General features: G+C 48.5%; 1 protein-coding gene across 2 annotated transcripts in view; it reads left to right on the forward strand.

Moving 5' to 3' along the window:
• LOC123761720 (E3 ubiquitin-protein ligase RNF220) overlaps positions 1-26,494 on the forward strand; it is a 151,465-nt gene that overhangs the window by 115,749 nt on the left and 9,222 nt on the right. For both annotated transcript variants that reach the window (XM_045747853.2, XM_045747854.2), the window contains exon 4: positions 20,332-20,603. In XM_045747853.2, coding sequence (XP_045603809.1) covers positions 20,332-20,603 — 272 coding nt within the window. The remainder of the gene's footprint in view (positions 1-20,331; positions 20,604-26,494) is intronic.

Consider the following 26,494-nt stretch of genomic DNA (forward strand, 5'->3'; position numbering starts at 1 on the left):
TATATCAGAAACAAGATAGGACCGAGTACAGAGTCCTGTGGGACTCCACTGGTGACTTCACGCCAATCTGAGGTCTCACTCCTGTGTGTGTGTGTGTGTGTGTGTGTGTGTGTGTGTGTGTGTGTGTGTGTGTGTGTGTGTGTGTGAGAGAGAGAGAGAGAGAAATATATGTAGAGGTAGACATAATAAAAGAAAAATAGATTGGTTAGAAAGGCGGGGTCAAAAAGGTAATTGCTCAATTTTTCAGACACAAATTGTAAATACACACAATATATATATATATATATATATATATATATATATATATATATATATAACTGAAAACTCACACCCCAGAAGTGACACGAACCCATACTCCCAGGAGCAACGCAACTGGTATGTACAAGACGCCTTAATCCACTTGACCATCACGACCGGACAAAATGAGGTGATAGCCGAGGCTATTTGAACCACCCCACCGCCGGCACTCGGATAGTAATCTTGGGCATAGCATTTTACCAATGTGCCCCAAAGAATGTGGTGATTTGGTAAAATGCTATGCCCAAGATTACTATCCGAGTGCCGGCGGTGGGGTGGTTCAAATAGCCTCGGCTATCACCTCATTTTGTCCGGTCGTGATGGTCAAGTGGATTAAGGCATCTTGTACATACCAGTTGCGTTGCTCCTGGGAGTATGGGTTCGAGTCACTTCTGGGGTGTGAGTTTTCAGTTGCATATTGTCCTGGGGACCATTCAGGCTTGTTCGCATTTGTGTTCCTCACGTGTGCCCCAAAGAATGAGGTGATTTGGTAAAATGCTATGCCCAAGATTACTATCCGAGTGCCGGCGGTGGGGTGGTTCAAATAGCCTCGGCTATCACCCCATTTTGTCCGGTCGTGATGGTCAAGTGGATTAAGGCGTCTTGTACATACCAGTTGCGTTGCTCCTGGGAGTATGGGTTCGAGTCACTTCTGGGGTGTGAGTTTTCAGTTGCATATTGTCCTGGGGACCATTCAGGCTTGTTCGCATATATATATATATATATATATATATATATATATATATATATATATATATATATATATATATATATATATATACAATCTATATATATATACTTACAATCACATATGTAAGAACACTCCTGGAGTATGCGGCTCCAGCATGGAGGCCATATGATGACCAGTCCACACACCTCCCTCGACACAACAGGAGAGGCCTGGAGAACCAATCACCTCCCTCGACACAACAGGAGAGGCCTGGAGAACCAATCACCTCCCTCGACACAACAGGAGAGGCCTGGAGAACCAATCACCTCCCTCGACACAACAGGAGAGGCCTGGAGAACCAATCACCTCCCTCGACACGACAGGAGAGGCCTGGAGAACCAATCACCTCCCTCGACACAACAGGAGAGGCCTGGAGAACCAATCACCTCCCTCGACACAACAGGAGAGGCCTGGAGAACCAATCACCTCCCTCGACACAACAGGAGAGGCCTGGAAAACCAATCACCTCCCTCGACACAACAGGAGAGGCCTGGAGAACCAATCACCTCCCTCGACACAACAGGAGAGGCCTGGAGAACCAATCACCTCCCTCGACACAACAGGAGAGGCCTGGAGAATCAATCACCTCCCTCGACACAACAGGAGAGGCCTGGAGAACCAATCACCTCCCTCGACACAACAGGAGAGGCCTGGAGAACCAATCACCTCCCTCGACACAACAGGAGAGGCCTGGAGAACCAATCACGCTCGCCAACAACGGCTGAAAATCGTATGGTGTGACAGTTCCCGTTGCTCCACAAGTTAACAAAGTCCTCCCAGGTGTGTGGCGGTTATCTTAGAACTTCATTATCCACGGACAGACATTTTTGCCCCAAGTCCTGTGCCTGATGTCACTGGCGGGAAAATCGAACGAGTAACGCAGAGATATTATCAAGAGGTTAGTCATACTAGCGCGGCGGCCTTACATACTCAAGAGGATGAAATACATTATATATAATTTAGGAGGCCAGTTAGTGTGGGCCCGGCTGGAGGCAACCCGTTCTCGCAAATTTAGTAAGTCAATATTGACTTATTAAATATGTGCATAGGTGACATACTTAACATAATAGTTTCCCTTGAAAAGCTTCATAGAAAACACCGACCTTACCTAACCTACTTAGTATGTTAAGATAAGCATCTTATTGCTTCGTAATTACAATTATTACCTAACCTATACCTATAATAGGTTAAGTAACAATTGTAATTACGAAGCTATAAGATGCTTATTTTAACATACTAAGTAGGTTAGGTAAGATCGGTGTTTTCTATGAAGCTTTTCAAGGGAAACTATTATGTTTAGTATGTCACCTATGCACGCAACTAATAAGTCAATATTGACTTATTAAATTTGCGAGAACGGGTTGCTGGAGGCCTCGTAAAAACTTATTTGCACATGTCAGAAGGCCCCTTGCATGTGCACTATCTCTCCCCCTCGTCCTTCCCCTCGGCACAAAGGTCAATGTTGTGTCCCCTCTGCAAACAATAGTCTTTTACACAATTATCCTGTTATTTTTACCACTATTTACACTATTACACTAAGTTATTCCAAGTCCAGCCTCGCCCCAGGCCGGGGCGCCCCAAGTCCAGCCTCGCCCCAGGCCGGGCTTGGGGGAGTAGACCAACTCGCAGAACGCACTCCACGTACACTCCAGGTATACTCGTGAAGTATACTCCAGGTATACTCCAGGTAGATGTTGAGATTTGGGGGGAAGGAGGGTGGGGGTGGTGGGGGAGGTGTTTTACAGTGTTGGCGGCGACTGGCAGACACTACTATAACCCCTGGTAATGAGTCTGACCAGAGCCCCCCAGTGTCTGTTGACTCCGTGTCGCTGGCTACCTGAGGGAGGGCCCCACACCTACGCCCTGTGTCGAGGGAGTGCCCCCACCCACGTCCTGTGTCGAGGGAGGGCCCCACACCCACGCCCTGTGTCGAGGGAGGGCCCCATACCCACGCCCTGTGTCGAGGGAGGGCCCCATACCCACGCCCTGTGTCGAGGGAGGGCCCCCACCCACGCCCTGTGTCGAGGGAGGGCCCCATACCCACGCCCTGTGTCGAGGGAGGGCCCCATACCCACGTCCTGTGTCGAGGGAGGGCCCCATACCCACGCCCTGTGTCGAGGGAGGGCCCACACCCACGCCCTGTGTCGAGGGAGGGCCCCACACCCACGCCCTGTGTCGAGGGAGGGCCCCATACCCACGCCCTGTGTCGAGGGAGGGCCCCATACCCACGCCCTGTGTCGAGGGAGGGCCCACACCCACGCCCTGTGTCGAGGGAGGGCCCCATACCCACACCCTGTGTCGAGGGAGGGCCCCATACCCACACCCTGTGTCGAGGGAGGGCCCACACCCACGCCCTGTGTCGCTGCCCCCTACATAACACTACATGTCTACATGTACTGTGTATGTTAGACGAGGACCTTCTCGACGACCAAGCGAGCGTTTCTTGACGTCGGGGTTATCTTGAGATGATTTCGGGGCTTTAGTGTCCCCGCGGCCCGGTCCTCGACCAGGCCTCCACCCCCAGGAAGCAGCCCGTGACACCTGATTAACTCCCAGGTACCAGGGGGCATAGGGTGAAAGAAACTCTGCCCATTGTTTCTCTCCGGCGCCCGGGATCGAACCCAGGACCACAGGATCACAAGTCCAGCGTGCTGTCCACTTGGCCGAACGGCTCCCTTTCTTGTACGCACTGGCGCACGGTTTTCTTGTGTTAAATTAGTACAGTTTGAAACTATAACCGGAAAAGCGAATAATGAACTTTTAATTTGCCAACTAAATCAATCGTAAACGTACAACAGGTAATGAATAATGCTTGTCATTATACCACCACATTATACCTTATAGTCCAGCACCCAGGAGAACTGGTGGAGGACCGGGCCGCGTTGGACGTTGAGCCCTGCAATCATCGCAAGGTAAGGTAACCTTGTCCACAAATACCGTCCCCCGACGCCTTGAGAGTGATAGCGAATAGTGAGAGCAGGAAGGTATATTCCCGCGGCTCCTTGAGAGTGATAGCGAATAGTGAGAGCAGGAAGGTATATACCCGCGGCTCAAGCCTATAAAACAAGGCTGTTGTTGTAATAGATTTAGCTACTCGGAACAAGTTCCAAGTAGCACGGGCTATGGCGAGCCCGTAGTGGACTTACCTGGCACAGGAGCGGTGCTGTGTGTGTGTAAAACTAGGAGGTGGGAGGTGAGAGTCAACCTGGCAGACACTTCACTGTCGGTACAAAGGAGAGGTGAGAGAGGTGAGGGTGCGAGAGGTGAGGGTGAGAAAGGTGAGGGTGCGACGGGGTGGGGGGGGGGGGGGAGGGGTATAAATCAGGGGTGTTCTGGACTACTGGCTGGCGACGACAGGCCAACACTGGCCTCAGGAAGATCACAATGGTCACCGGAAGTGGTTGACCGTCCCTAACTTGGTCTCTCCTCGATCCTGACCACTCCCGGCGGTCTGTACTTTCCTAAGACCCTGGAGGCCGCTCTAAAGGGGCGTAGAGGCCGCTCTAAAGGGGCGTAGAGGCCGCTCTAAAGGGGCGTAGAGGCCGCTCTAAAGGGGCGTAGAGGCCGCTCTAAAGGGGCGTAGAGGCCGCTCTAAAGGGGCGTAGAGGCCGCTCTAAAGGGGCGTAGACGCCGCTCTAAAGGGGCGTAGAGGCCGCTCTAAAGGGGCGTAGAGGCCGCTCTAAAGGGGCGTGGAGGCCGCTCTAAAGGGGCGTAGAGGCCGCTCTAAAGGGGCGTGGAGGCCGCTCCTTTAGATTTAAATAATATTAGTATTACTGTGGAGTCTCTGGATTTGAACGTTCTCATAATCCAATCATTTTCCTGGCCGCCGCTATATTGACCCGGTTATGTTTACTAAATGTCAGGTCGTCAGACATCATAAATTTCCCAGATCTTTTCTGGTGTGACTCCTGTACTCTGTACTTAGTTCAAGTTCCTTGTTTCCACCATATCTATAAGTCCCTGGAACTTATCACTGTTAAACATCATGTTATTTTCCGTTGCCCAATCGAAGACTTAATTAATAACGACTTGTAGTTTTCCAGTGCCGTCTACAGAGGAGATTATCATGCTGATTTTGTATCATCGGCAAAGAATGAGACGAAGCTGTGACTTGTATTTTTGTCTATATCCGAGATGAGAATGAAAAATAGCAGCGGTGCAAGGACTGTGCCCTGAGGTACAGAGCTTTACACTGCACTTGCACTTGATCTTATTTGATTAACTGTTACTCTTCATTCTGTTCGACAGAAAGTTGGAAATCCAGCGCTCAACATTACCCGTTATTTCTATTAATCTCTCTTTATAGGCTATCACTCCATGGTCGCATTTATCGAATGCCTTTGCAAAGTCTGTGTATACAACATCTACATTTTGTTTTTCTAATAAAGCTTCTGTGATTTTGTCGTAGTGGTTGAGTAACTGGGGAGCCGGTGACTGAGCGGACAGAACACTGGACACGTGATCCTGTGGTCCCGGGTTCGATCCCGGGCGCCGGCGAGAAACGATGGGCAGAGCTTCTTTCACCCTGATGCCCCTATTACCTAGCAGTAAATAAGTACCTGGGAGTTAGTCGGGTGTCACGGGCTGCTTCCTGGGGGTGGAGGCCTGGTCGAGGACCGGGCCGCGGGGACACTAAAAAGCCCCGAAATCATCTCAAGATAACCTTTAACCTGTGAAAGTCGTGACGGCTTAAGCATTTTCATGATTTTTTTTTTACTGCTGTTCAGTCGTCGGCGTTCTCTTTCTAGAGTGGTCCTCTTTCTGGCCCTCCTCACAGGCACGTGCTTCAACCCGCCAAACACACACCGAAACTACGACGTTGCTACAACGTTCGAACAAATTTTAACACCTAACCAGTTATAACAACCAATATAGCAAGTTGTAACAACGTTCTAATACGTCATAAACACGGTAAGCCAAGATGTAACAACTTTACTACAAGTTGTAACAAACGGAAAATAGAGACAGTTTCGGTTTGTGTTTCCAGGGAAGTAGCTCTTGTATGCTTGAGCTGTCAGTTGAACTGTTCCCTGTGTGGGAGTTTTGTCGCTTAACATCCCATTGGATGTCTGCATGGTCAATATTGATCTTTTCCCAGTCGATCCTCTTATTGTTGAAATTGAATTGTCTGAATAACCCATCTCGCTTGTTGATCCTGTTGGACCTACTACAGGTTACTGTGGTTACCTTGAGGTTACCTTGAGGTGCTTCCGGGGCTTAGCGTCCCCGCGGCCCGGTCGTCGACCAGGCCTCCTGGTTGCTGGACTGATCAACCAGGCTGTTGGACGCGGCTGCTCGCAGCCTGACGTATGAGTCACAGCCTGGTTGATCAGGTATCCTTTGGAAGTGCTTATCCAGTTCTCTCTTGAACACTGTGAGGGGTCGGCCAGTTATGCCCCTTATGTGTAGGTTATCAAGGATGGTCTCTATGTTGTGTATCTGCTCTGTGAAATCCTCAACTGTTGCATCTGGCGGTTTGTATGTTAGAATAATAATTATCTTTAATTTTTCTACCTTGATTCCATGTACCTCTACTATCGCATTGGTTGAGTTAATGAGACTGGTACAGTAAGTCTGAAGACAGTTTCAACTCTGGGAAACAGTTTCACTACAGGACACAGTTCGACCCCAAATGGCAGCAGTAGGGCCGCGCCTAACTGGCACTCCAGGCAGTAGCAATTAGCGTCTCGTAAAATTAACATAATCCCAGCGTTAGGCCTACTATGATGAAGCTGCGGCGGAGGTAATGTTGGCAGCTCCGGTACCCCGGCGCGCTCTCTCTCTCTCTCTCTCTCTCTCTCTCTCTCTCTCTCTCTCTCTCTCTCTCTCTCTCTCTCTCTCTCTCTCTCTCTCTCTCTCTCTCTCTCTCTCTCTGTGTGCCCAGCTGTTCTTATGTTTAGTAATTGCTGATAGTAGTTGAGGAGGTAAAGGAGGTGGATGATGAGACGGGGAGGGGGAGGGGGGGGGGGGAGAGAGAGAGAGAGAGAGAGAGAGAGAGAGAGAGAGAGAGAGAGAGAGAGAGAGAGAGAGAGAGAGAGAGAGAGAGAGAGAGAGAGAGAGAGAGAGAGAGAGAACGAGAACGAGAACTCTTATATGAATTTGAAGAAAGCAGAGCAGTGCAAGCAGGAACTAGCAGCTCCATTGTTCATCACAAGGAGACGTGTCAAACAAAACATGTGTGTGTGGGGTAAGGCCCACCATCAGCAGACTACCAGACGTTGTCACAGCTCGAATAAGACTTGCGCCTACAACCATCTCTGGCAGTTAGACTTGCATAGGGATCGAGATGAAGTACAGTTTAAAGTATGTGGACAAAGACAGGGACACACACACTTGAACATTACATCTTAGACTGTGATCAAAGTGAACCACTTAAGAGAGAAATCAACATTCAGGCTGTATGAAATGGAAAAATCATCTTGATAATAAGGTTAAAATTTCTGAACTCCTTTCACTGGATCCATGTTTCGCTTCCAGTTGATAAATGACATATGACGTTAAGGAACAAGTAGTGTATTTTGAAGACTAACAATAACAACAGCTTTCCCGTGACCCTGTATTGCCATAGCTCAGTATTGCCATAGCTCAGTATTGCCATAGATCAGTATTGCCATAGCTAAAATAGCTAAGTATGAGCGAAAAGACCTACCATTAATTTTTAATTAAATACATAGCTATTGAAATGGATGTCTCTGTAACTAGCTGACATTGTAATTATAAGATGTGCAGGATAGCTGTAATTGTTAATGTAATCATCTCCGTTGAGGTCTGATAAAAAACCTTTTGTGCCCTCTGTAATCCTTTTTGCGCTGTAATTGTTTCTTTAAGAAGTCCACTTTTGTTCCGGCAATATTTCTAATACTTGCTTGGAGATTACTGAACAACCGTGGACCTCTGATGTTCACACAGTGCTCTCGGATTGTGCCTATGGCACCTCTACTCCTTACTGGCTTTATTCTGCATTTCTTCCATATCTGCCACTCCGGTGTGTTGGTATTCCACTGTCTGGTACCTGGCCCTCCAGTATCTTCCATGATACTGGAGGTATCATATTATTATATGATACCTGTCTCGTCTCCTTTCCAGAGAATACATTTTGAGAGCTTTGAGACGGTGCCAATAGTTTAGGTGCTTTACCGTGCCTATGCGTGTCGTATATGTTCTCAGTATTACCTGTTATTCAGCAGTCTCTCCCCTGCTCTGTCCCCACGTCATCGCTGTTAACCCACCGCTCCAGTTTCCAACACTGCTGCCACACCTGCTATACGGAACCATCGACACAGCTAATAGTGACGAGGTCACCCCCGACACAGCTAACACCACCCCCCGACACAGCTAACACCAACCCCCGACACAGCTAATAGTGACGAGGTCACCCCCGACACAGCTACCACCACCCCCCGACACAGCTAATAGTGACGAGGTCACCCCCGACACAGCTAACACCACCCCCCGACACAGCTAATAGTGACGAGGTCACCCCCGACACAGCTACCACCACCCCCCGACACAGCTAATAGTGACGAGGTCACCCCCGACACAGCTAACACCACCCCCCGACACAGCTAATAGTGACGAGGTCACCCCCGCACACAGCTAATCCGCTGGGCCGCCACAGCGACCGGCCCGTCCACAGCCAGGAGGTATAAGTGGTAGCGCCAGAGTTCAGCCCCAGCGCGCGCCGGGGGAAAAATAGTTCTTAACTCGCCGGTAATCTCGGGGGGTATCCATCGAGCGAGCAAACAGTGTCATTGAGCAGCTGGGACGGCCGTAAGGTGGAAGATCCCGCCGGCGGAGCGTGGCGCCCTCCACTCTACGGCCGCGCCAAGTGTTGGCAAGCGTCCGCTGTTTACCTTCGGGTGTTGCCAATGTGTTGGGGTCTAGTGCTGCCAACTTCCCCGCCGCTCCTCTTCCCCCCCCCCCCCCCCCTTCTTTTCTGCGAACTTTCTCCCCACTTCCCTTGTTTTTCTTCCGAGTGCTTGTTTTGTAGTGGTGTTTACAGGGTGTTGATGGGGGCTGAGGCGCCTTGTGTTGATGAGTGGCGGGGGTGAGAGGTGGAGGGAGAGAGCGCGGTGGTGGTGTTGGTAACGCTGGCGAGCCCATACGCCAGTCGAGGTACGATTTGGAGACGAGATTTTAAAGCCAATATTGTTAGTTTTCCTTCGGAGATAACAGCAGCGCCCCTCCTGCTCTAACGCCCACTAACTCAACAACATTTTCCCAGGCTGCCACGCGTCCCTCCCAATAATAACAAACACAGGGGAGAGAGGGAGGGAGAGGGAGAGACAGAGACAGAGACAGACAGAGACAGGCAGACAGACGGACAGACACTGACTCGGTGGAAGAGGAAAAATATGGACTCGCTGTGTTTAAAGGGTCTAACTTCAGCTCCTAAACCCCGCCTTTCTAGCTATAGTGTAATGCAGTGTCTCTTCGCGCGCTTGTATTTACTATTTATGCCTCCAGGGTCGAAGTGTTAGCTCTTGGACCCCGACTTTCTAACCCGCCTGTTGTCTAATGTACTGACTCCTGTCTTCCACTATCACATGTTTCCAACACAAACACAGCCCCAGGATGCATCCCTTTGCAGCTGTCCAACTCCTACCTTTTTACTACTAGGTGAAAAGCAGCATTGTGCCAAGTCTGTCAAGTCAGGAAGTGGAACCCGGGTTCCGTCAGCTCGGCCGCGAGGACCTGTATGAGAGAGAGAGAGAGAGAGAGAGAGAGAGAGAGAGAGAGAGAGAGAGAGAGAGAGAGAGAGAGAGAGAGAGAGAGAGAGAGAGATGCTAGAACTTGGTGCCTGCTGGTGCTGCTGCCGGCGCAGATTACCGGCACTAGAGGCCACTCTAATGAAACAATATGGTGCCTCTATTGGTGCTGGTGCTGCTCGTCTCACACGCTGCTGCTCCTGCTGGTCACGGCCCTTTTGACGAGCGGCGATGATGCTGGTGATATTACCGCGGCTTCTGCTGCATGCTGCTGCAGCTGGTGCAGTGGCGAGTAGCCACAGCCGCAGTGGCTACTCCTACAACAGTTACGCTTTTTAAGACAGCTGCTGTTGCTGCTGTTGTTGTTGTGGTCACGTTTCAGTGTCGGGACAACTGTAGCGCTGTTGGACCTCTTCGTCGCTCTTGTGGTGATGTGAGAGGTTCCTGGCTCTTGTGGGAGGCAGGAACCAGAGAGCCAGAGAGTTCCACCCTTTCTCCCCCTCCCTCCTCTCTCCCTCCACTCTCTCGCCTCCCTCTTCCCCTCCTTCCTCCCTCCCCTCCAGGAAAAGCCAAACTAGACATGGAAAAGCCTAACAAAAGGCTATGAAACCCTGAGAGAGAGAGAGAGAGAGAGAGGGAGGGAGGGAGGGAGGGAGGACGTCTTCCCTCCATCCCCTAGCTACTGGCAAACTGCCTTGTTAGCCCAAGTTAACCTACAGTTCGAGCTAATTGGCACTTACCAATTGGACTGTTGCACCAATTTAGTTTCCCCTCAGTGTTGGGCGATAATATATAGGAGGAAGTGTTTGATCAGACTCGGGGAGGGTGGTATCGATTGAAGAGGCACATGATACTTTGAAATAGGCACTAGAGTAGTTGCCTAAACCGATTATTTTAATTGGTTAAATTGGCTTTAAGTAATTTATTGAAAAAGGGGCAAGTAATTGGTAAACAGTGTGAGCAAGATACCTACAGTGTAACTTATCTACCATATCTTGAGATGATTTCAGGGCTTAATGTCCTCGCGGCCCGGTCCTCGACCAGGCCTCTTTTTTTTTTGTTACACATCCTCAGGAAAGCAACCCATAGCAGCTGTCTAACTCCCAGGTACCTATTTATTGCTAGGGTGAACAGGGCCATCAGGGTGAAAGAAACGTTGTTCCCTTTGCTTCTGCCTCCACCGGGGATCGAACCCGAAGCCTCAGGACTACGAATCCGAAGCGCTGTCCACTCAGCCGTCAGGGGGCTCCAACAGCATGTTCAGATGTTTGCAACACGTGCAGCGTGTAGTCAACACATGACCACAACACCACATAGTAGTCAAGTTCTAGAGCCGCAGTGTCCTGTCCCCTCGGCTGCTCTCTCTCTCTCTCCTCATCTCCCCTCTTCTGTTCACTTACCCTCCTCCTCTTGCTCCTCCACTTCCTTCTCTCTCTCCCTCCTGCCTGTTCCTCCTACTCTGTGACCTCCTACAGGCATCATGTATCATCTTAGACAGCCACCCAAAGGCACCTGGACGTGAGCCCGTGTGTGTGTGTGTGTGTGTGTGTGTGTGTGTGTTTCAGCAAAGGTAGGCTACACCCCCTCCTCCCCCCCCCCACACAGCCACTGCCCCAGGCGAGGGCGTGGGGGGGGGGGTGTGAAGAAGGGATAGTGGTGTCGGCAGCTTCACAGGCTCCTCTCCTCCTCCTTGTCCGCCTCACCCACAAATTGGATTATTACGGTAGAGATAAAAAAAAAGAGCCGTGAAAAAGATGATACCCCCAGAAGCTGTGGTATACACATTTTCTCATTTTTGGCGCGCACCCCGAGGCGGGAACCCGGAGTGAGGTTGTTAGTGGAGCCGCACCGCCCGCCTCCACCGGCTGGCCCGGAGTTTTGAAGTTACAAATGAAAATATAACAGAAACTAATGACACATGTATAACAGAAAATCCCCGCCTTCCGCAAATCTAAAAATTTCGCCTTGAAGATGCTCGGGGCGGGAGTCCCATCCCTACCCGCCTGCCAATGAGCTGGCGACGTATGACGCAGACTCCGCCCCTGCGCGCCTTGACCCAATAGCGAGTGGACACCGAATGGAGAGAGTTCTCGTGATTGGTGGATCATGATGTGGGTGGGCGTGGCCAGGGTAAAAGCTAAGGAAATTGAAGTCATCTCGGCCGTGGAAGGCAGCGGCGGCGCTCTCCTTGTGCCAAAGTGACGATCTAAGTCCTTTGTAATAATTTACAGCTGATTTACACTCTCTTGGGACGCCCTGGGCTCCTGAAAAGAATTGGATGGAGACGGTAGCCGGGTGTAAATCAATAGTTAGACCTCCCCCTCCGCACCTCGGCCCCGCCCCCACCTGCGCCAACACACTTGTTATGGCTTTTATTAATATTATTTGAATATTTTAACCGCCGAGTAGAGAGGCCAGCTGGAACTGATCGTTTTTACGCGGCGTTAAAGACGCCGGCGGCGTTTACGGCCGCAGGGGAGGACAGGCCCCTGCTGGAGCCGGGTAGAGCCCGGCTCTGTTGGAGCGGGATAGAGATCGGCTCTGCTGGAGCGGGCACAGGTTCTAAGCAGGTAAATATCTGCTAATATCTAGTAAAATATATATATATATATATATATATATATATATATATATATATATATATATATATATATATATATATATATATATATATATATATAATATGACAGTGTCAGACCACGGAGGAAGAATTGAAACAGGAATTTCCTTAAGTACTTTCGTATTTTAATACATCTTCAGAAGGAATGATTTACAGGGGGAGAGAGAGAGAGAAGATTAAGCCACCCAAAAGGTGGCTTGGGCATGAATAGCCCATAAGTGGTGGCCCTTTTGAGCCATTTCCAGTATCAATAGATGATACTGGAGATCTGTGGAGGTGCGACTGCACCCTGCGTGACGGGAGACGTCTCCCGTGGATTTACAGGTCGAGTACTGGACATATATAGGCAGGAGAGAATGGTGGAGTGAGGTGAGGTACAATAACAAATGAATGGGAATTAGGTGGATACAAATAAGAGCCGCATAAGAACTGCAGAAGGCCTATTGGCCCATACGATGCAGCTCCTATTCATACCCACCAACAGGCCCACACATGGATAATAATAGCATAAGATAGTAAATATTTACAAAGAATTAGTGAGACAAATGTGTATCAATGATCCTACTCAAATCGCCCTTTAATTGATCTATCAAAAATAGATCTAAGTTATATAAACCACTGCTGATGTTTAAATTACTTTCTTTTGTAATCTGTATCAAAGCAGATTCAATTATGTTCCTGTTATAAGTGCTTTTACAATTCGTTATTGAAGAAGCCATCTCCCAATCAATTTGGTGAGCATCTTCTGACAGATGAACAAACAAAGCCTTAGACAATTGGCCATGTCTTACAAAGTAAGACATGAATATATATGTTGTTATTGTTATAGATTCAGCTACTCAGAACAAGTTCCAAGTAGCACGGGCTATGGTGAGCCCGTAACTTACCTGGTACAGGAGCGGGGCAAGTAGCACGGGCTATGGTGAGCCCGTAGTGGACTTACCTGGCACAGGAGCGGTCTATATATGACAATGTCTATCTATCTGTCTCTATATCTCCATAGTTGGAGGACAGACGCTCGGGGCTAGTCCCACCTAACTTTACAGGGCGAGTGATCTCGAGCTCAGCACGGTCGTAGGCTAGTCGGGGTCGGTACTATTGGTCCTATTGATTGATGAAGATTAAGCCATCCAAAAAGTGGCACAGGCATGAATAGCCCGTAAGTGGTGACTCTTTTGAGCCATTACCACTATCAAGAGATGATACTGGAGATCTGTGGAGGCGCGACTGCACCCTGCGTGACGGGAGATGTCTCCCGTGTGGTCCTATTAAGAGATTGATTGATAAAAATTAAGCCACGCAAGAGGTGGCACGGGCATGAATAGCCCGTAAGTGGTAACCTATTGAGAGGTGGTGTCGGACATTATATTATCTCCTCCTCCCCCCCCTCACCCCCCATCCACATAATCGGTGAAAGGTCGCTGGCCAAGTCGCCAGGTTTCTTCCCTATAAACGATAAATGTGAATTTAGCATTATATTTTTTTGAGACAGAGAAAGAGGGGAGAGGAGGGTGGAGGGAAGGAGAAGAGTCGTGTTGGTGAGATGGAAGGAGTGAGTGGGAGACAGGTGGAGAGAGGGGGGGGGGAGGCAGAGGGAGAAAATTGAGAGGGGGAGGAGGGGAGGATAGAGAAAACATGAGACAGGGAGATTATGAAAGAGAGGAGACGACAGAGGAGAGTGGTAAGTCCATCACGGGCTCACCATAGCCCGTGCTACTTGGAACTTTTAGTTCCCAGTAGCTGAATCTTAAACAACAACGACAGAGGAGAGGGGAAAGAGAGCCCCTAGTGCTGGCAGGTACCCCTCCTAGTGTCTGTAGAACAATGTCAGTGTGTGTGTGTGTGTCCGAGGCGGGAGGCTGGATGCTTGCGGCTACCGCCTCGCCATAAAAGCAGTCTCCGTGGTGTAGTGGTAAGACACTCGCCTGGCGTTCCGCGAGCGTTATGTCATGGGTTCGTATCCTGGCCGTGGAGGATTTACTGGGCGCAATTCCTTAACTGTAGCCTCTGTTTAACGCAACAGTAAAATGTGTACTTGGATGAAAAAACGATTCTTCGCGGCGGGGATCGTATTCCAGGGACCAGCCCGAAACGCTACGCGTACTAGTGGCTGTACAAGAACTCTTGTATATATCTCAAAAAAAAAAAAAAAAAAAAAGAACCTCCACAATGAAGGCCACACCAATGATGATACTTTTTAAGACACTAGTGCTCTCTAGGGTGGAACATTGTGACGCAATAACAACCCCCATTCCCAGCTGGGAAATTTGTTGACTTGGAGTGCGTACAAAGATCTTTTACTGCTAGAATTAGGAGCTGCCTCGTATGGGCCAATAGGCCTTCTGCAGTTACCTTGTTCTTATGTAGAAGCCTCTCCATAAAACACCCAAGTTATTGGGATCAAATCTATATTGTCTACAGTACACAATTAGTAGACAATCTATATTGTCTACAGTACAGGCGGGAGAGATATATGATAAGCTACACGTGGCAAATATGGTTTGGGGCTGGTCCCAAACCTGCACCCAGAGCACGAGACCAGGAGGCATGGCAGGATGTGCAGAATACCCCCGTTGAAGAGCAGAGATGTGATACGTTCGCTGAGAGAGAACTCTATCAACATCAATGGCTAGAGACTGTTCAACACATACCCCTTATGTGTAGCGGGAGTAGCTGGCCCACCCCACACACCTCACCACCCCACAACATGCACCTCACCACTCACCCCCTCTCTCCCACACCACAATAATAACCTTGCCCCACTACCTGTGTGTCCAGGGGAGGGTCGGGTTGCCCTCACTGTAACAAGGTACGTGGGGCCGAGACCGCCGGCCGACCACCATTGCAAGATAATGGTGTGGTGGTGGTGGTGGAGGTGGTAGGGGTGGTGGGTGTGATGGTGGTGGTAGGTGTACTTGCCTTGTGCCTGTTGCATAACGTGCAAATTGCAAATTCTTTGTCGAATCTGTCTTTAAAGTTGTAGGTGGAGGTGGCTTCCACAACTTCCTCTTTCACTATATATTGTTGACGACCCCGTACAGCGTACGAGTATTTCCTTCCACTCATTTGTCTTTCCAGCTTCTACCTGTTTCCTGCTTAGTCTTACTTTCTCTCAATCTGAAGAGGCTGTCCTCATCCACCTTATCTATCCCTCATTATCTTGAGTGTTGTGATCATGTCTCCTCTGTGCCTTTTGTGATCATGTCTCCTCTGTGCCTTTTATGATCATGTCTCCTCTGTGCCTTCTATCCTCTAGAGTTGGAGGATTTAGTTTCATTAGCCTATTTTCGTAGCTTAACCCTTTCCCATCTCATTACCTTACATTTGTAAGGTTAATTCAGGAGGTAAGCACCAACACTCCACCACCATCAACTCCCCCGTCACCAACACATGGCGAAGGGAATTATTGCTCGGGAAGACCTTTACTAATTGTGTGCATCAGAGCACATTAAACAACGTGGGACTGAGGACTCCTTGTGGAGTTACAGGTTCAAAGTGTTTACTCTGTGTAGTTTGAACACCATTAAACAAGAGATTTGCCGTTCGATTTAGACAGATAACCCTTTATCCATTTCAGTAGTTTTCCTTGTATTCCTTGCTCAGCAACCTGTTCTAGTGTGATTTCCCTGTTTGCTGTGTCAAAGGCTCCTGCTAGGTCGATGCAGACTGCTTGAGGTGGTGGGGTGGGGGGGGGCTTCAATATGAGCGAAGTACTCAGCAAAACAGTGTTGTGTGCTGAGCCCAGGCATAAATCCAAACAGTTGGAGTGACAGGTGCCCCTGTATATGATACATGAGTCTTAAGGACAATGCGTTCAAGCACTTTACAAACACACCATGTTGTGTTTGTAAAGTGTTTTATATGGGCCTATAATTATTTGAATGTAGTTTGGGGATAGGAACAAGGCCACTTTGTCCAAGCCTGAGGTAATACCCCTCTTCACTTCCACTCTCTATGACACCACAAGTGTGTTACCGTAGTGTACCACCTGTGGGGGCACGGGAGGGGTGATGGGGCTGGCGAAGGGGGGAAGGGTAGATAAACAGACGGAAGATTAATGGCGCGTCTAGGGACATCAGATGCCCTTCAGGGGCTTTGGCATCCCCTGGGGTCATTCTCAAGTGCTCAGGTCACTCAAGTGGAGTCCCACCAGGTATCTCACCCCCCCTCCCCTATCTCCCCACACTCCCCCTTCTCTCCCCTCACCACTGCTATTAAAAAAAAGAGAACAATAACTTCATTAATATACAACCATTTATAAATCATTTAGTTCACACACACACACATTCAGTACATTGTTTGCACGAGAGGATGTAATGACAGGTGAACAGATGAGGTTGGGATGAACAGGTGTTACACCCAGAGTAAACACTTAAAGCTGCCTGCGACGCATTAAATCTCACCCTGACCTATCCCAGCCTACCCTGACCTATCCCAGCCTACCCTACACCAATCTACTCTACTTTCCCCTACCCTAACCCAGCCTCGCGTAACCTAGGCAAACTTAACCTAATCTAAGCTTACCTAACCTAAGGAAACTTAACTATATCTTACCTAAAATGACCTACCCGAGCCTACCAGACAGTTCCTTGGTTCTCTTCCCGGAGGATGAAACTTTGAAAAAATAAAAAACCTAGTGTAATGTATAGTGAATAACAGTATTAAAAGAATACTGAATACAGCCCAAACGTAACTGACCATTTGTTATATTGATAAACCAAATTAACCGAAGTGTTTACATCGTTATTTTAACATTAACAAACACACACACACACACACACACACACACACACACACACACACACACACACACACACACACACACGTCTGGTTTAAAATACTGGAAGTAGTCGAAGGATTTGTAATACTAGTTCAGAAAATTTCATTGTAAACATTAAATGAGGATCCCAGAAGTGAGAAAATGTTTGGAGCAGGATTTCAATTTCTTTCTTTATTATGCACCCCATACCCATCCCGTGGGCGGTGGTGGAAAGGGTTACAGAGGCACATAATGGGTTCAGGAACTGAACCCCATAGTTAGTTCAGCTGAGCAAGTGACACTCTTGTGAAGTTAGTTACACAGTTGTTAATGTTATATATATGTTATATATATATATATATATGTTATATATATATATATGTTATATATATATATATATATATATATATATATATAATATATATACTGTATAACATACATATAACATATATATATATATATAGGGAGGCCTCGTAGCCTGGTGGATAGCACGCAGGATTCGTAATTCTGTGGCGCGGGTTCGATTCCCGCACGAGGCAGAAACAAATGGGCAAAGTTTCTTTCACCCTGAATGCCCCTGTTACCTAGCAGTAAATAGGTACCTGGGAGTTAGTCAGCTGTCACGGGCTGCTTCCTGGGGGTGGAGGCCTGGTCGAGGACCGGGCCGCGGGGACACTAAAAAGCCCCGAAATCATCTCAAGATATAACCTCAAGATGTTATATATATATATATGTTATATATATATGTTATATATATATGTTATATATATATATGTTATATATATATTATATATTATATAATCATATACACAAATACATATACAGATCAGTAATCTTTTTATATCACCAGTGATTCAACAAGAAGCTCAAAACAGTCACTATACATCTGTAGTGAGTCACACAGTTACTAGTGTTGCTCCACACCCACCCAACTGGGCGGCAGCTTTACAGTCATGTGCTCCACACCCACCCAACTGGATGGCAGCTTTACAGTCATGTGCTCCACACCCACCCAACTGGGCGGCAGCTTTACAGTCATGTGCTCCACACCCACCCAACTGGGCGGCAGCTTTACAGTCATGTGCTCCACACCCACCCAACTGGGCGGCAGCTTTACAGTCATGTGCTCCACACCCACCCAACTGGGCGGCAGCTTTACAGTCATGTGCTCCACACCCACCCAACTGGGCGGCAGCTTTACAGTTATGTGCTCCACACCCACCCAACTGGGCGGCAGCTTTACAGTCATGTACAGGCTACACCTACAGTAAGCACATTTCTTATACTTCGCTAAGATTCCCGGCAGTACATCATCATGACTGAAGTACTTACACATTTCTTAGACACCATTGATGGTGGAGCAGGACTGGGATGGGAACAGCATCATGGCTCACCCCGGACGCGCGCCCCTTAACCCCTGAACCATGATATGCTAAAGGTCACCCACACCCACACACACCCTGGAGTCCCGCCCGACCAACGCTAAGCGTCTGGAGGCTCTAAGCTCTATGGTACCAAGTCCATTTTTTTTTTTAAGTAACCCCCCTGGAAACACAAACCAAAACTGTCTATTTTCCGCTTGTTACAACTTGAAATAAAGTTGTTACATCTTGGCTTAACGTGTTTATGACGTATTAGAACGTTGTTACAACTTGCTATATTGGTTGTTATAACTGGTTAGGTGTTAAAACTTGTTCGAACGTTGTACCAACGTCGTAGTTTCGGTGTGTATTTGGCGGGCCGCACACCCTCTGGTGCGGGTAATGGAGTTCCTCCCGCTCCAGTGACTCAGTCATAGTTACATCACACTGTTGTGGAATGCACTGAAAGAAGAAGCTGTGAAAGTCAACTCCGTCTACACGGGCTCACCATAGCCCGTACTACATGGAACTTTTTTTTCCAAGTAGCAAATCTTAAACAACAACAACTACTCCGTCTACAACTTTAAGAGAGGCTAGTAGGTAAGCTCTGATAGGAAAGTACACTTCACCCCCCCCCCTCCCTCCACCCCCATAACCATGCGTGCAGTGCAACAAGACACATTGGGTATTGTTGCAAAGCGTGCACAATGGTAGGGTGGCGGGGGGTCGCCTCGCCACACGCACTCACCCGTCAACTCACACTAACATATCGCCCGCTAATGTTTTCACGCTGACTTGGCCCCATACCGTCACGCTGTGTTCGTTCGTTCGTTCGTTCGTTCGTTCGTTCGTTCGCGCTCTCTCTCTCTCTCTCTCTCTCTCTCTCTCTCTCTCTCTCTCTCTCTCTCTCTCTCTCTCTCTCTCTCTCTCTCTCTCTCTCTCTCTCATATATTTCTTTGTTTTCGGTGTTGACGTGGAGGGTGAGCTTGGCTGAGGCAAATGAGGCTACAGGGGTGGTGTGTAGCCCGTGAAGGGTAGCCCTGGCCTAGTTGTATGTAGCTCTGCGGCCCTAGACCTGGCAATGCAGGGCTGATATTTGGTCACTGCAGCGATATTCGTTAACCCGCTCACTGGGTTTGTGTGCGTGTGTGGGGGGGGGGGGGGGGTGGGCATGGGGGGGTGTTACATGGGGTGTGGGGATGCAAAGTGGTAATGTGGGAGGGAGAGGGGGGGGGGTCGAAGTGTGTGAGGTAAAGGGGTCACAATCATACCGTTCCTTTCACACCTGCTCCGTAATTGACGCAATTCGTTATGGGGTGGTTGGGCAGCGAGGTAACGACCCCCACAATACACGATTGTTTCACCCGCTTGTTAGGCGCGATTGACGGCGATGAAGCGTCTCGGGCCAGGAATGTGTTTTTGCTTGTTTGTTTCACTGATGATGACGTAAACAGCAGGGCTAATCCGGGCTCTGGTCCGGGTCTTCATAGGCTCACTGGCTCTGGCGACTAACAGAGGTCTGGTCTAATATTTACCAGTGGTCTCTTCTTTCTTGACCCGATATTCTAAGAATGGTCCGATCTTCTCCCAGAGGTCCAAACATGCTCGAGGGAATCATTAAACAACAGAGGATCGATCGTGTCAATGTCGAGCCTCTGTTAAATCGACCTCGAAAGCCCAGATTTGTCCAGGAAGGTGTTCAGTAGTGGTGTAGATTAGTAGGGGGAGGGGTGTCTTAAACCCCGCCCTGGAGAGTCGTGGTGCCCTGTACTAACACTGTTGTACACCTTCCAGGACGCAAGCCCCGCCCTGGAGAGTGGTGGTGCCCTGTACTAACACTGTTGTACGCCTTCCAGGACGCAAGCCCCGCCCTGGAGAGTCATGGTGCCCTGTGTGTGGGGTGACACTACGACCCGGGGAGATGGACGCTCACCTCACCCACGAGCTGGACAAGCTGGTCCGTCTTCCCCAGACCCGCCCACTCTCCCAGCGCACGCCCACGCCCACTACCTCCACGTCCACCACCACCACGCCCTCGTCTTCAGCAGTCACCAGCGTCGCCGCCTCAGTCACGTCGCCTCTCAGCCCACATCCAATCCACGCCCGCGCCCGCGACCCCGGCTGGGATGTAAGTACCCAGGAGCTACACACACACACACACACACACACACACACACACACACACACACACACACACACACACACACAGCCTCGTTTGTTGACAATGTTCTTCCTTCCCTACATTCCGAAGTCCGGCGGCCTCTGTGCTCTTGTCTGACGACTATAGAGCCATTACCCCCGCAACATAGTATTAATATTGTTGTTGTTAGAGATTTAGCTATTCAGAAGGAAGTGTCCATGCAGCACGGGCTATGGTGAGCCCGTAATTACTATAGTATTAATGATAATAGTAAATTATAATCACACAGAAATCCGGGCATTGACTGGCAATACCCGGATTACCACCTCACAACCCTGCTGGATTTTCTCCCAATAATCATAATTATATTTATATAGCATGCATTAGACACACGATACAGTGGAGTATACGCAATATATATATTGTATAAAGCCCTCCCGATACCCAGAACTTTTTAAATCATTCAGCTAAGTATTTGATTATATACTAAATTTCAAGCTGACGAACTAGACAACCTCTTGACTTTCAGTTTGCATACGATACTTGTTACTCTAGAAACGGTTCCTAGTTTCCTGGGGGAGGAGAATATTTAGTTATACATCTCAAAAGGGCAGCCTTGCTCTCTCTCTCTCTCTCTCTCTCTCTCTCTCTCTCTCTCTCTCTCTCTCTCTCTCTCTCTCTCTCTCTCTCTCTCTCTCTCTCTCTCTCTCTCTCTCTTATTGATGCTTCCAAAGCTTTGGGCAAAGTTGAACACCAAACATTTTTTTTTTTTAGATAATTGTTGAAAAAAAAATGTACAGTAATACTTATATATTTCTTATGAAGTAGGGAGAGCAGCAGTGGAACCGTAATATTGTCGTCTCTGAAGAATTATTACTAGCAAATGGGGGGGTTAAATTAGGTGCTGTTTTTAGTCCTTTATTACCTGCTTTTTGTCTTGATCCATTATATAAGAGTTATAGAGTCATAGAGCTGAGAGTCATAGAGCTGAGAGTCATAGAGCTGAGAGTCATAGAGCTGAGTCATAGAGCTGAGAGTCATAGAGCTGAGAGTCATAGAGCTGAGAGTCATAGAGCTGGCTGTCACATAATCCAATGTTTTCTCTTACCCTGATGATCTAGTTCTGTTGGCACCAGCCAAAGATACTATGGAATAAAAATGTGTAGATATATGCGTGAAAGATATATAGTGCAGAATATATCCTGACGCTCAGTTGTGGGGAATGTTGCTTTCATCTCACAGGACTCGTTGTAGCCGGATTTTTAACTACAATACTAGGTAGAGTCCAGTAAAGTATTCTGAAACGCATCTGGAACATTGTCTTCAAAGGGCTCGCTCACTTGTACATTTTTCAAGTGTTGGTAGAGATCTTACACGTCAGAACAAATGCCAAAGTGATGGGCTTGATACCTGGTTAAAAGTAAAGGCATTCAACAATCCATGTCTTAATCTGTATGGATATTAACTATGGGACCTGGAAAATGCAATGAAATATAAGAATATCGTTCAGAAACTTCAGATATAAGATAGGAAAGAGTTTAAGAAGCCTCTCCTTATAAAGCATCAGACCAAAACGGAAGAAGTACAAAGGTTCGCAGCAAGGTTTGAGCCAGAGCTAAAAAAGCTAAAACTATAAGGATAGGTTAAGGGAATTACACCTCACAACTCTGGAGAGTTGAGAAATGAAGGGAGACACGATGGCAACATACGAGATACTGAGAAGCCTCTTTATCTTTAAAATGAGAAAAAGTGGGATAAAACAGGTACAACAAGACCACTAAGGGGCACAAAATGCTAAACCTCACTTCTCCGTAGACACTGCCATAAATGGATTCAAAATATTTCACTGAAACAAATAGTCAGTTCACACAGGATTCTGGCGGCGCCAGGCCAGACCACACTGGCTAATGATAAGTTCAATCAGATATTTAAACTCACATAACACCTGTCTACCTCACTGCAGTTCTCGCCACGTCCAGGGAAGGAAGTTAGGAATGGGGAGTGCCTGTGTATTGGCCATTCACCACTTCACTGCTTCTCTGGTGCAGATGAGGAGTCACAATAACGTGACTGAAGAAGCTAACGTTCACCGCTTCTCTGGTAATATTAAGTGACACTGGGAGGCGTCATTTGACAAGTAAATCAAGCAGTACAACAAAGGAAGGACTACGCAAAATTAAAGGACCAGCCTACTAGTATGCAGAACAGACTTAAATTACAAAACCCCTGAGTATTAATTGTAACAATTTTGTATTGTTGAGGTGAACATCCTAGCTAAATTAGTCCCCCATATGAAGGCAAATGAAATTGATAGGCTTAAGTGTGCTTGAACAGGGGAATTAGTACTTAAAATTACAGGGCGGTAGTACAATCCGTGGATCACACTTAGTTAAATTCTCTACCCGTATATTGGCAGCCCACTCGATCCTTCCCTGTGCCCCCCCACCACACACTAACGTTCCCCCTCTCCTAACTTCCCTCACTTCCCTAACTCTTCCCTCACTTCCCTAAACGTTCCTGGTCAGAGAGGAGGCCAGGTCAGAGACCGGGCCGCGAGGACCTTCCCGCCAAACACACACCGAAACTACGACGTTGGTACAACGTTCGAACAAGTTTTAACACCTAACCAGTTATAACAACCAATATAGCAAGTTGTAACAACGTTCTAATACGTCATTAACACGTTAAGCCAAGATGTAACAACTTTATTACAAGTTGTAACAAGAGGAAAATAGAGACAGTTACGGTTTGTGTTTCCAGGGTTGACTCCCCAGGAAACAAGGCAAGGTAACCGCAAGGTAAGGTAAGGTTCCCTCACTCCCCTAAGAGTAGGGGTGTCCAAAACCACGCACCTTTCTCCCTCCTCCCCATCCTTCCTCCCAATCCAAGAACCAATCCTGAGGTCCGAAGTATCAGGTCTTCAGTCTCCAGGCAGACGCTGGTCCTGGTCGCTGAAGCCAGGGAGGCAAAGACCTTGAGGCACTTCCAGAATTGGGTGTGACCTTTCAGTCCTATTGGTTCTCTGTTAACGAGGGGAGGAGCCTTGGGTCTTGGGGTGGTCAAAACATGCTCGAAACTCCACCCCCCTTTGAGTGGACAGCGCTCAGGGATCGTAGTCCTAAGGGTCCGGGTTAGATTCCCGACCGTGGCAGAAATAAATGGGCAGAATTTATTTTACCCTGATGCATCTGTTCACCTAGCAGAAGGTAGATAGCTGGGAGTTAAGACAGCTGCTACGGGATGCTTCGGGATGCGTAGCAGGAAGCTACACACATCCCGTGTGTGTGTGTGTGTTTTAGAGAGAAATATATTTAATAGACATAATACAGAAAATCAATTGGTTAAAAAGCCGGGGTCCAAGAGCTAATAGCTCGATTCTGCGGCGGCACAAATAGTAAATATAAAAGGGCTATCACCTTATTACATGGTGGCGGTGAAGAGTGTTAAGTCGGGCTGTAAAGACACTCAAATTGCTTCTTCTTCACTTGTCTGAATGTAAATCTTAGGAGGCGGAGGGTTCCTCCCTTGCCCCCCCCCCCCCTCCTCGCGCCCATCCCCCAACGTACCCCACCCCACCCCGCCCTTACCCAGCCCCCTCCCTCTCCCCAGCTCAACACCCACTCTACCTAAGTGTTTACCTCAGCACGAGTACCATTGCAAAAAGAAACCCAGACCCCATTATCCTTCACGACCGCCCGATCCCATATGCGGAAGTCTGCAGAATACCGGGGCTCCAGTGTAACAAGAGAGCAGTACATAGTACATGAACATCATAACAGCATGAACAAGCCACGTGGAGGATGAACAAACCACGGGCGCCAGTCAGGCGGCAGCAGACAATGTAAAAGTTACACCTCTGTACAGTTAGCCATAGAGTCAGGTCAACGGTCATCGAATCACGAAGAGGTCAGAGTTGATGCCGTCATGATAATCTTCAGGGATTAACCCCTAAACATCAAATGCAAAACCCTCATGTTCAGCTGAGGAGCAGCAGATCATGGGACAGACAGTAGAGTGGGCGTAGCCCAGTAGGGAGGTGTGTGTGGACTCGGAAGGAACATAAGCTCCAGAAAAACTGTGGAACAACATACGAGTAAGTACGGCTCTCTTGTACTAAAGCACCTCATTCAGTACTCATAGCCTCTAGTAGGGAATATAGTTAGGGAGTGTCTTATTTAATTATTTTCAAATAAAGTCATATATTAAGAGTTATAAAATGTGTATTAATGGTTCCTTGTCTTAGTGATATTGGGCCTACCGTCCCCTTTGCCCTAGTGACCTAGTGTCCTTAATTATTCAGTACTCCTCCCCCCGTCCGTCTTCCGTGTTGAGGTGTTAGTATTGGGTGTGTCCCGCCTTATTCTTGTGTACACTATAGTTCCCCAAGGGGTCAGGATTATTCGAGTGTCAGGCCAGGATCCTTGTACCGTTCAATTGTCCCCTACACCTGTCCTGGTAGGTTATTCCATCTGCAAGACCTACGACTCTCACTCCGGTCCCCTGTCCGGTAACTCAGGGTGGTGGCAGCGTCACTCGGTAACTCATACGATAGGCTGTGACTACGATTATCTCTATCTTTCTGTCTCACTCTCCCTCGCCCTCACTCGCTCTCGTTCTCCCTCCCTTGCTCTCGTTCTCGCTCTGCCTCACTCTTCCCCCCCCTCTCTCTCTCTCTCTCTCTCTCTCTCTCTCTCTCTCTCTCTCTCTCTCTCTCTCTCTCTCTCTCTCTCTCTCTCTCGCTCTTTCTCTCGCTCTCTCTCTCTCGCTCTCTCTCTCTCGCTCTCTCTCTCTCTCTCTCTCTCGCTCTCTCGCTCTCTCGCTCTCTCTCTCTCTCTCTCTCTCTCTCTCTCTCTCTCTCTCTCTCTCTCTCTCTCTCTCTCTCTCTCTCGCTCTCTCTTCTGTTTACTGGTTTACGTCTTCGTATGACGGCCCGAGTGTTAACATCTTACATGATCGATAGCATCTGTTATTACCATAGAAAGAGCGGAGATTGCACGGATAGCTCAGTGGTAGTAGCGGGGGGTGCGGTCGAGATATTACAAGGCGAGATATCTACAATATGTGGTATATTACACCAGATTAATAAATCAGGGATAAAATTTCACATAAAGGACAGATTAAACAAAGCAAAAACAGCCTTAAATCAACTGAGATTACGAAGCCTTAGCAAGAACATACACCTATATACGGCTCTAATCCGCCCGCATCTACAATATCCCCTGTACCACTACACACCTTAAAGACAACTAACGCAAAAACTACGAGTAGTGTTAAGCAAGGCGCCCAGGAGAGCAACACAACACCGTCCAATATATGATCAGACAATCCAGGAGCTCCATGAACTTCTGAACATACAACTCCTGAACATCAGACTACAGCACCAAGCCACCGGGGTGTGGAACACCGTCTTTATGTTAGAAGACCCAGAGTTAGAAAGATTACTCCAAGATGAGACGCCACACTCCCACAGCTGGTGGCCCAAGATGAGACGCCCCGCTCCCACAGCTGGTGGCCCAAGATGAGACGCCCCACTCCTACAGCTGGTGGCCCAAGATGAGACGCCCCACTCCCACAGCTGGTGGCCCAAGATGAGACGCCCCGCTCCCACAGCTGGTGGCCCAAGATGAGACGCCCCACTCCCACAGCTGGTGGCCCAAGATGAGACGCCCCACTCCCACAGCTGGTGGCCCAAGATGAGACGCCCCACTCCCACAGCTGGTGGCCCAAGATGAGACGCCCCACTCCCACAGCTGGTGGCCCAAGACGAGACGCCCCACTCCCACAGCTGGTGGCCCAAGATGAGACGCCCCACTCCCACAGCTGGTGGCCCAAGATGAGACGCCCCACTCCCACAGCTGGTGGCCCAAGATGAGACGCCC

Source organism: Procambarus clarkii, chromosome 24 (genome assembly GCF_040958095.1).
Source record: "Procambarus clarkii isolate CNS0578487 chromosome 24, FALCON_Pclarkii_2.0, whole genome shotgun sequence".
In the NCBI taxonomy this organism is placed as follows: Eukaryota; Metazoa; Arthropoda; class Malacostraca; order Decapoda; family Cambaridae; genus Procambarus; species Procambarus clarkii.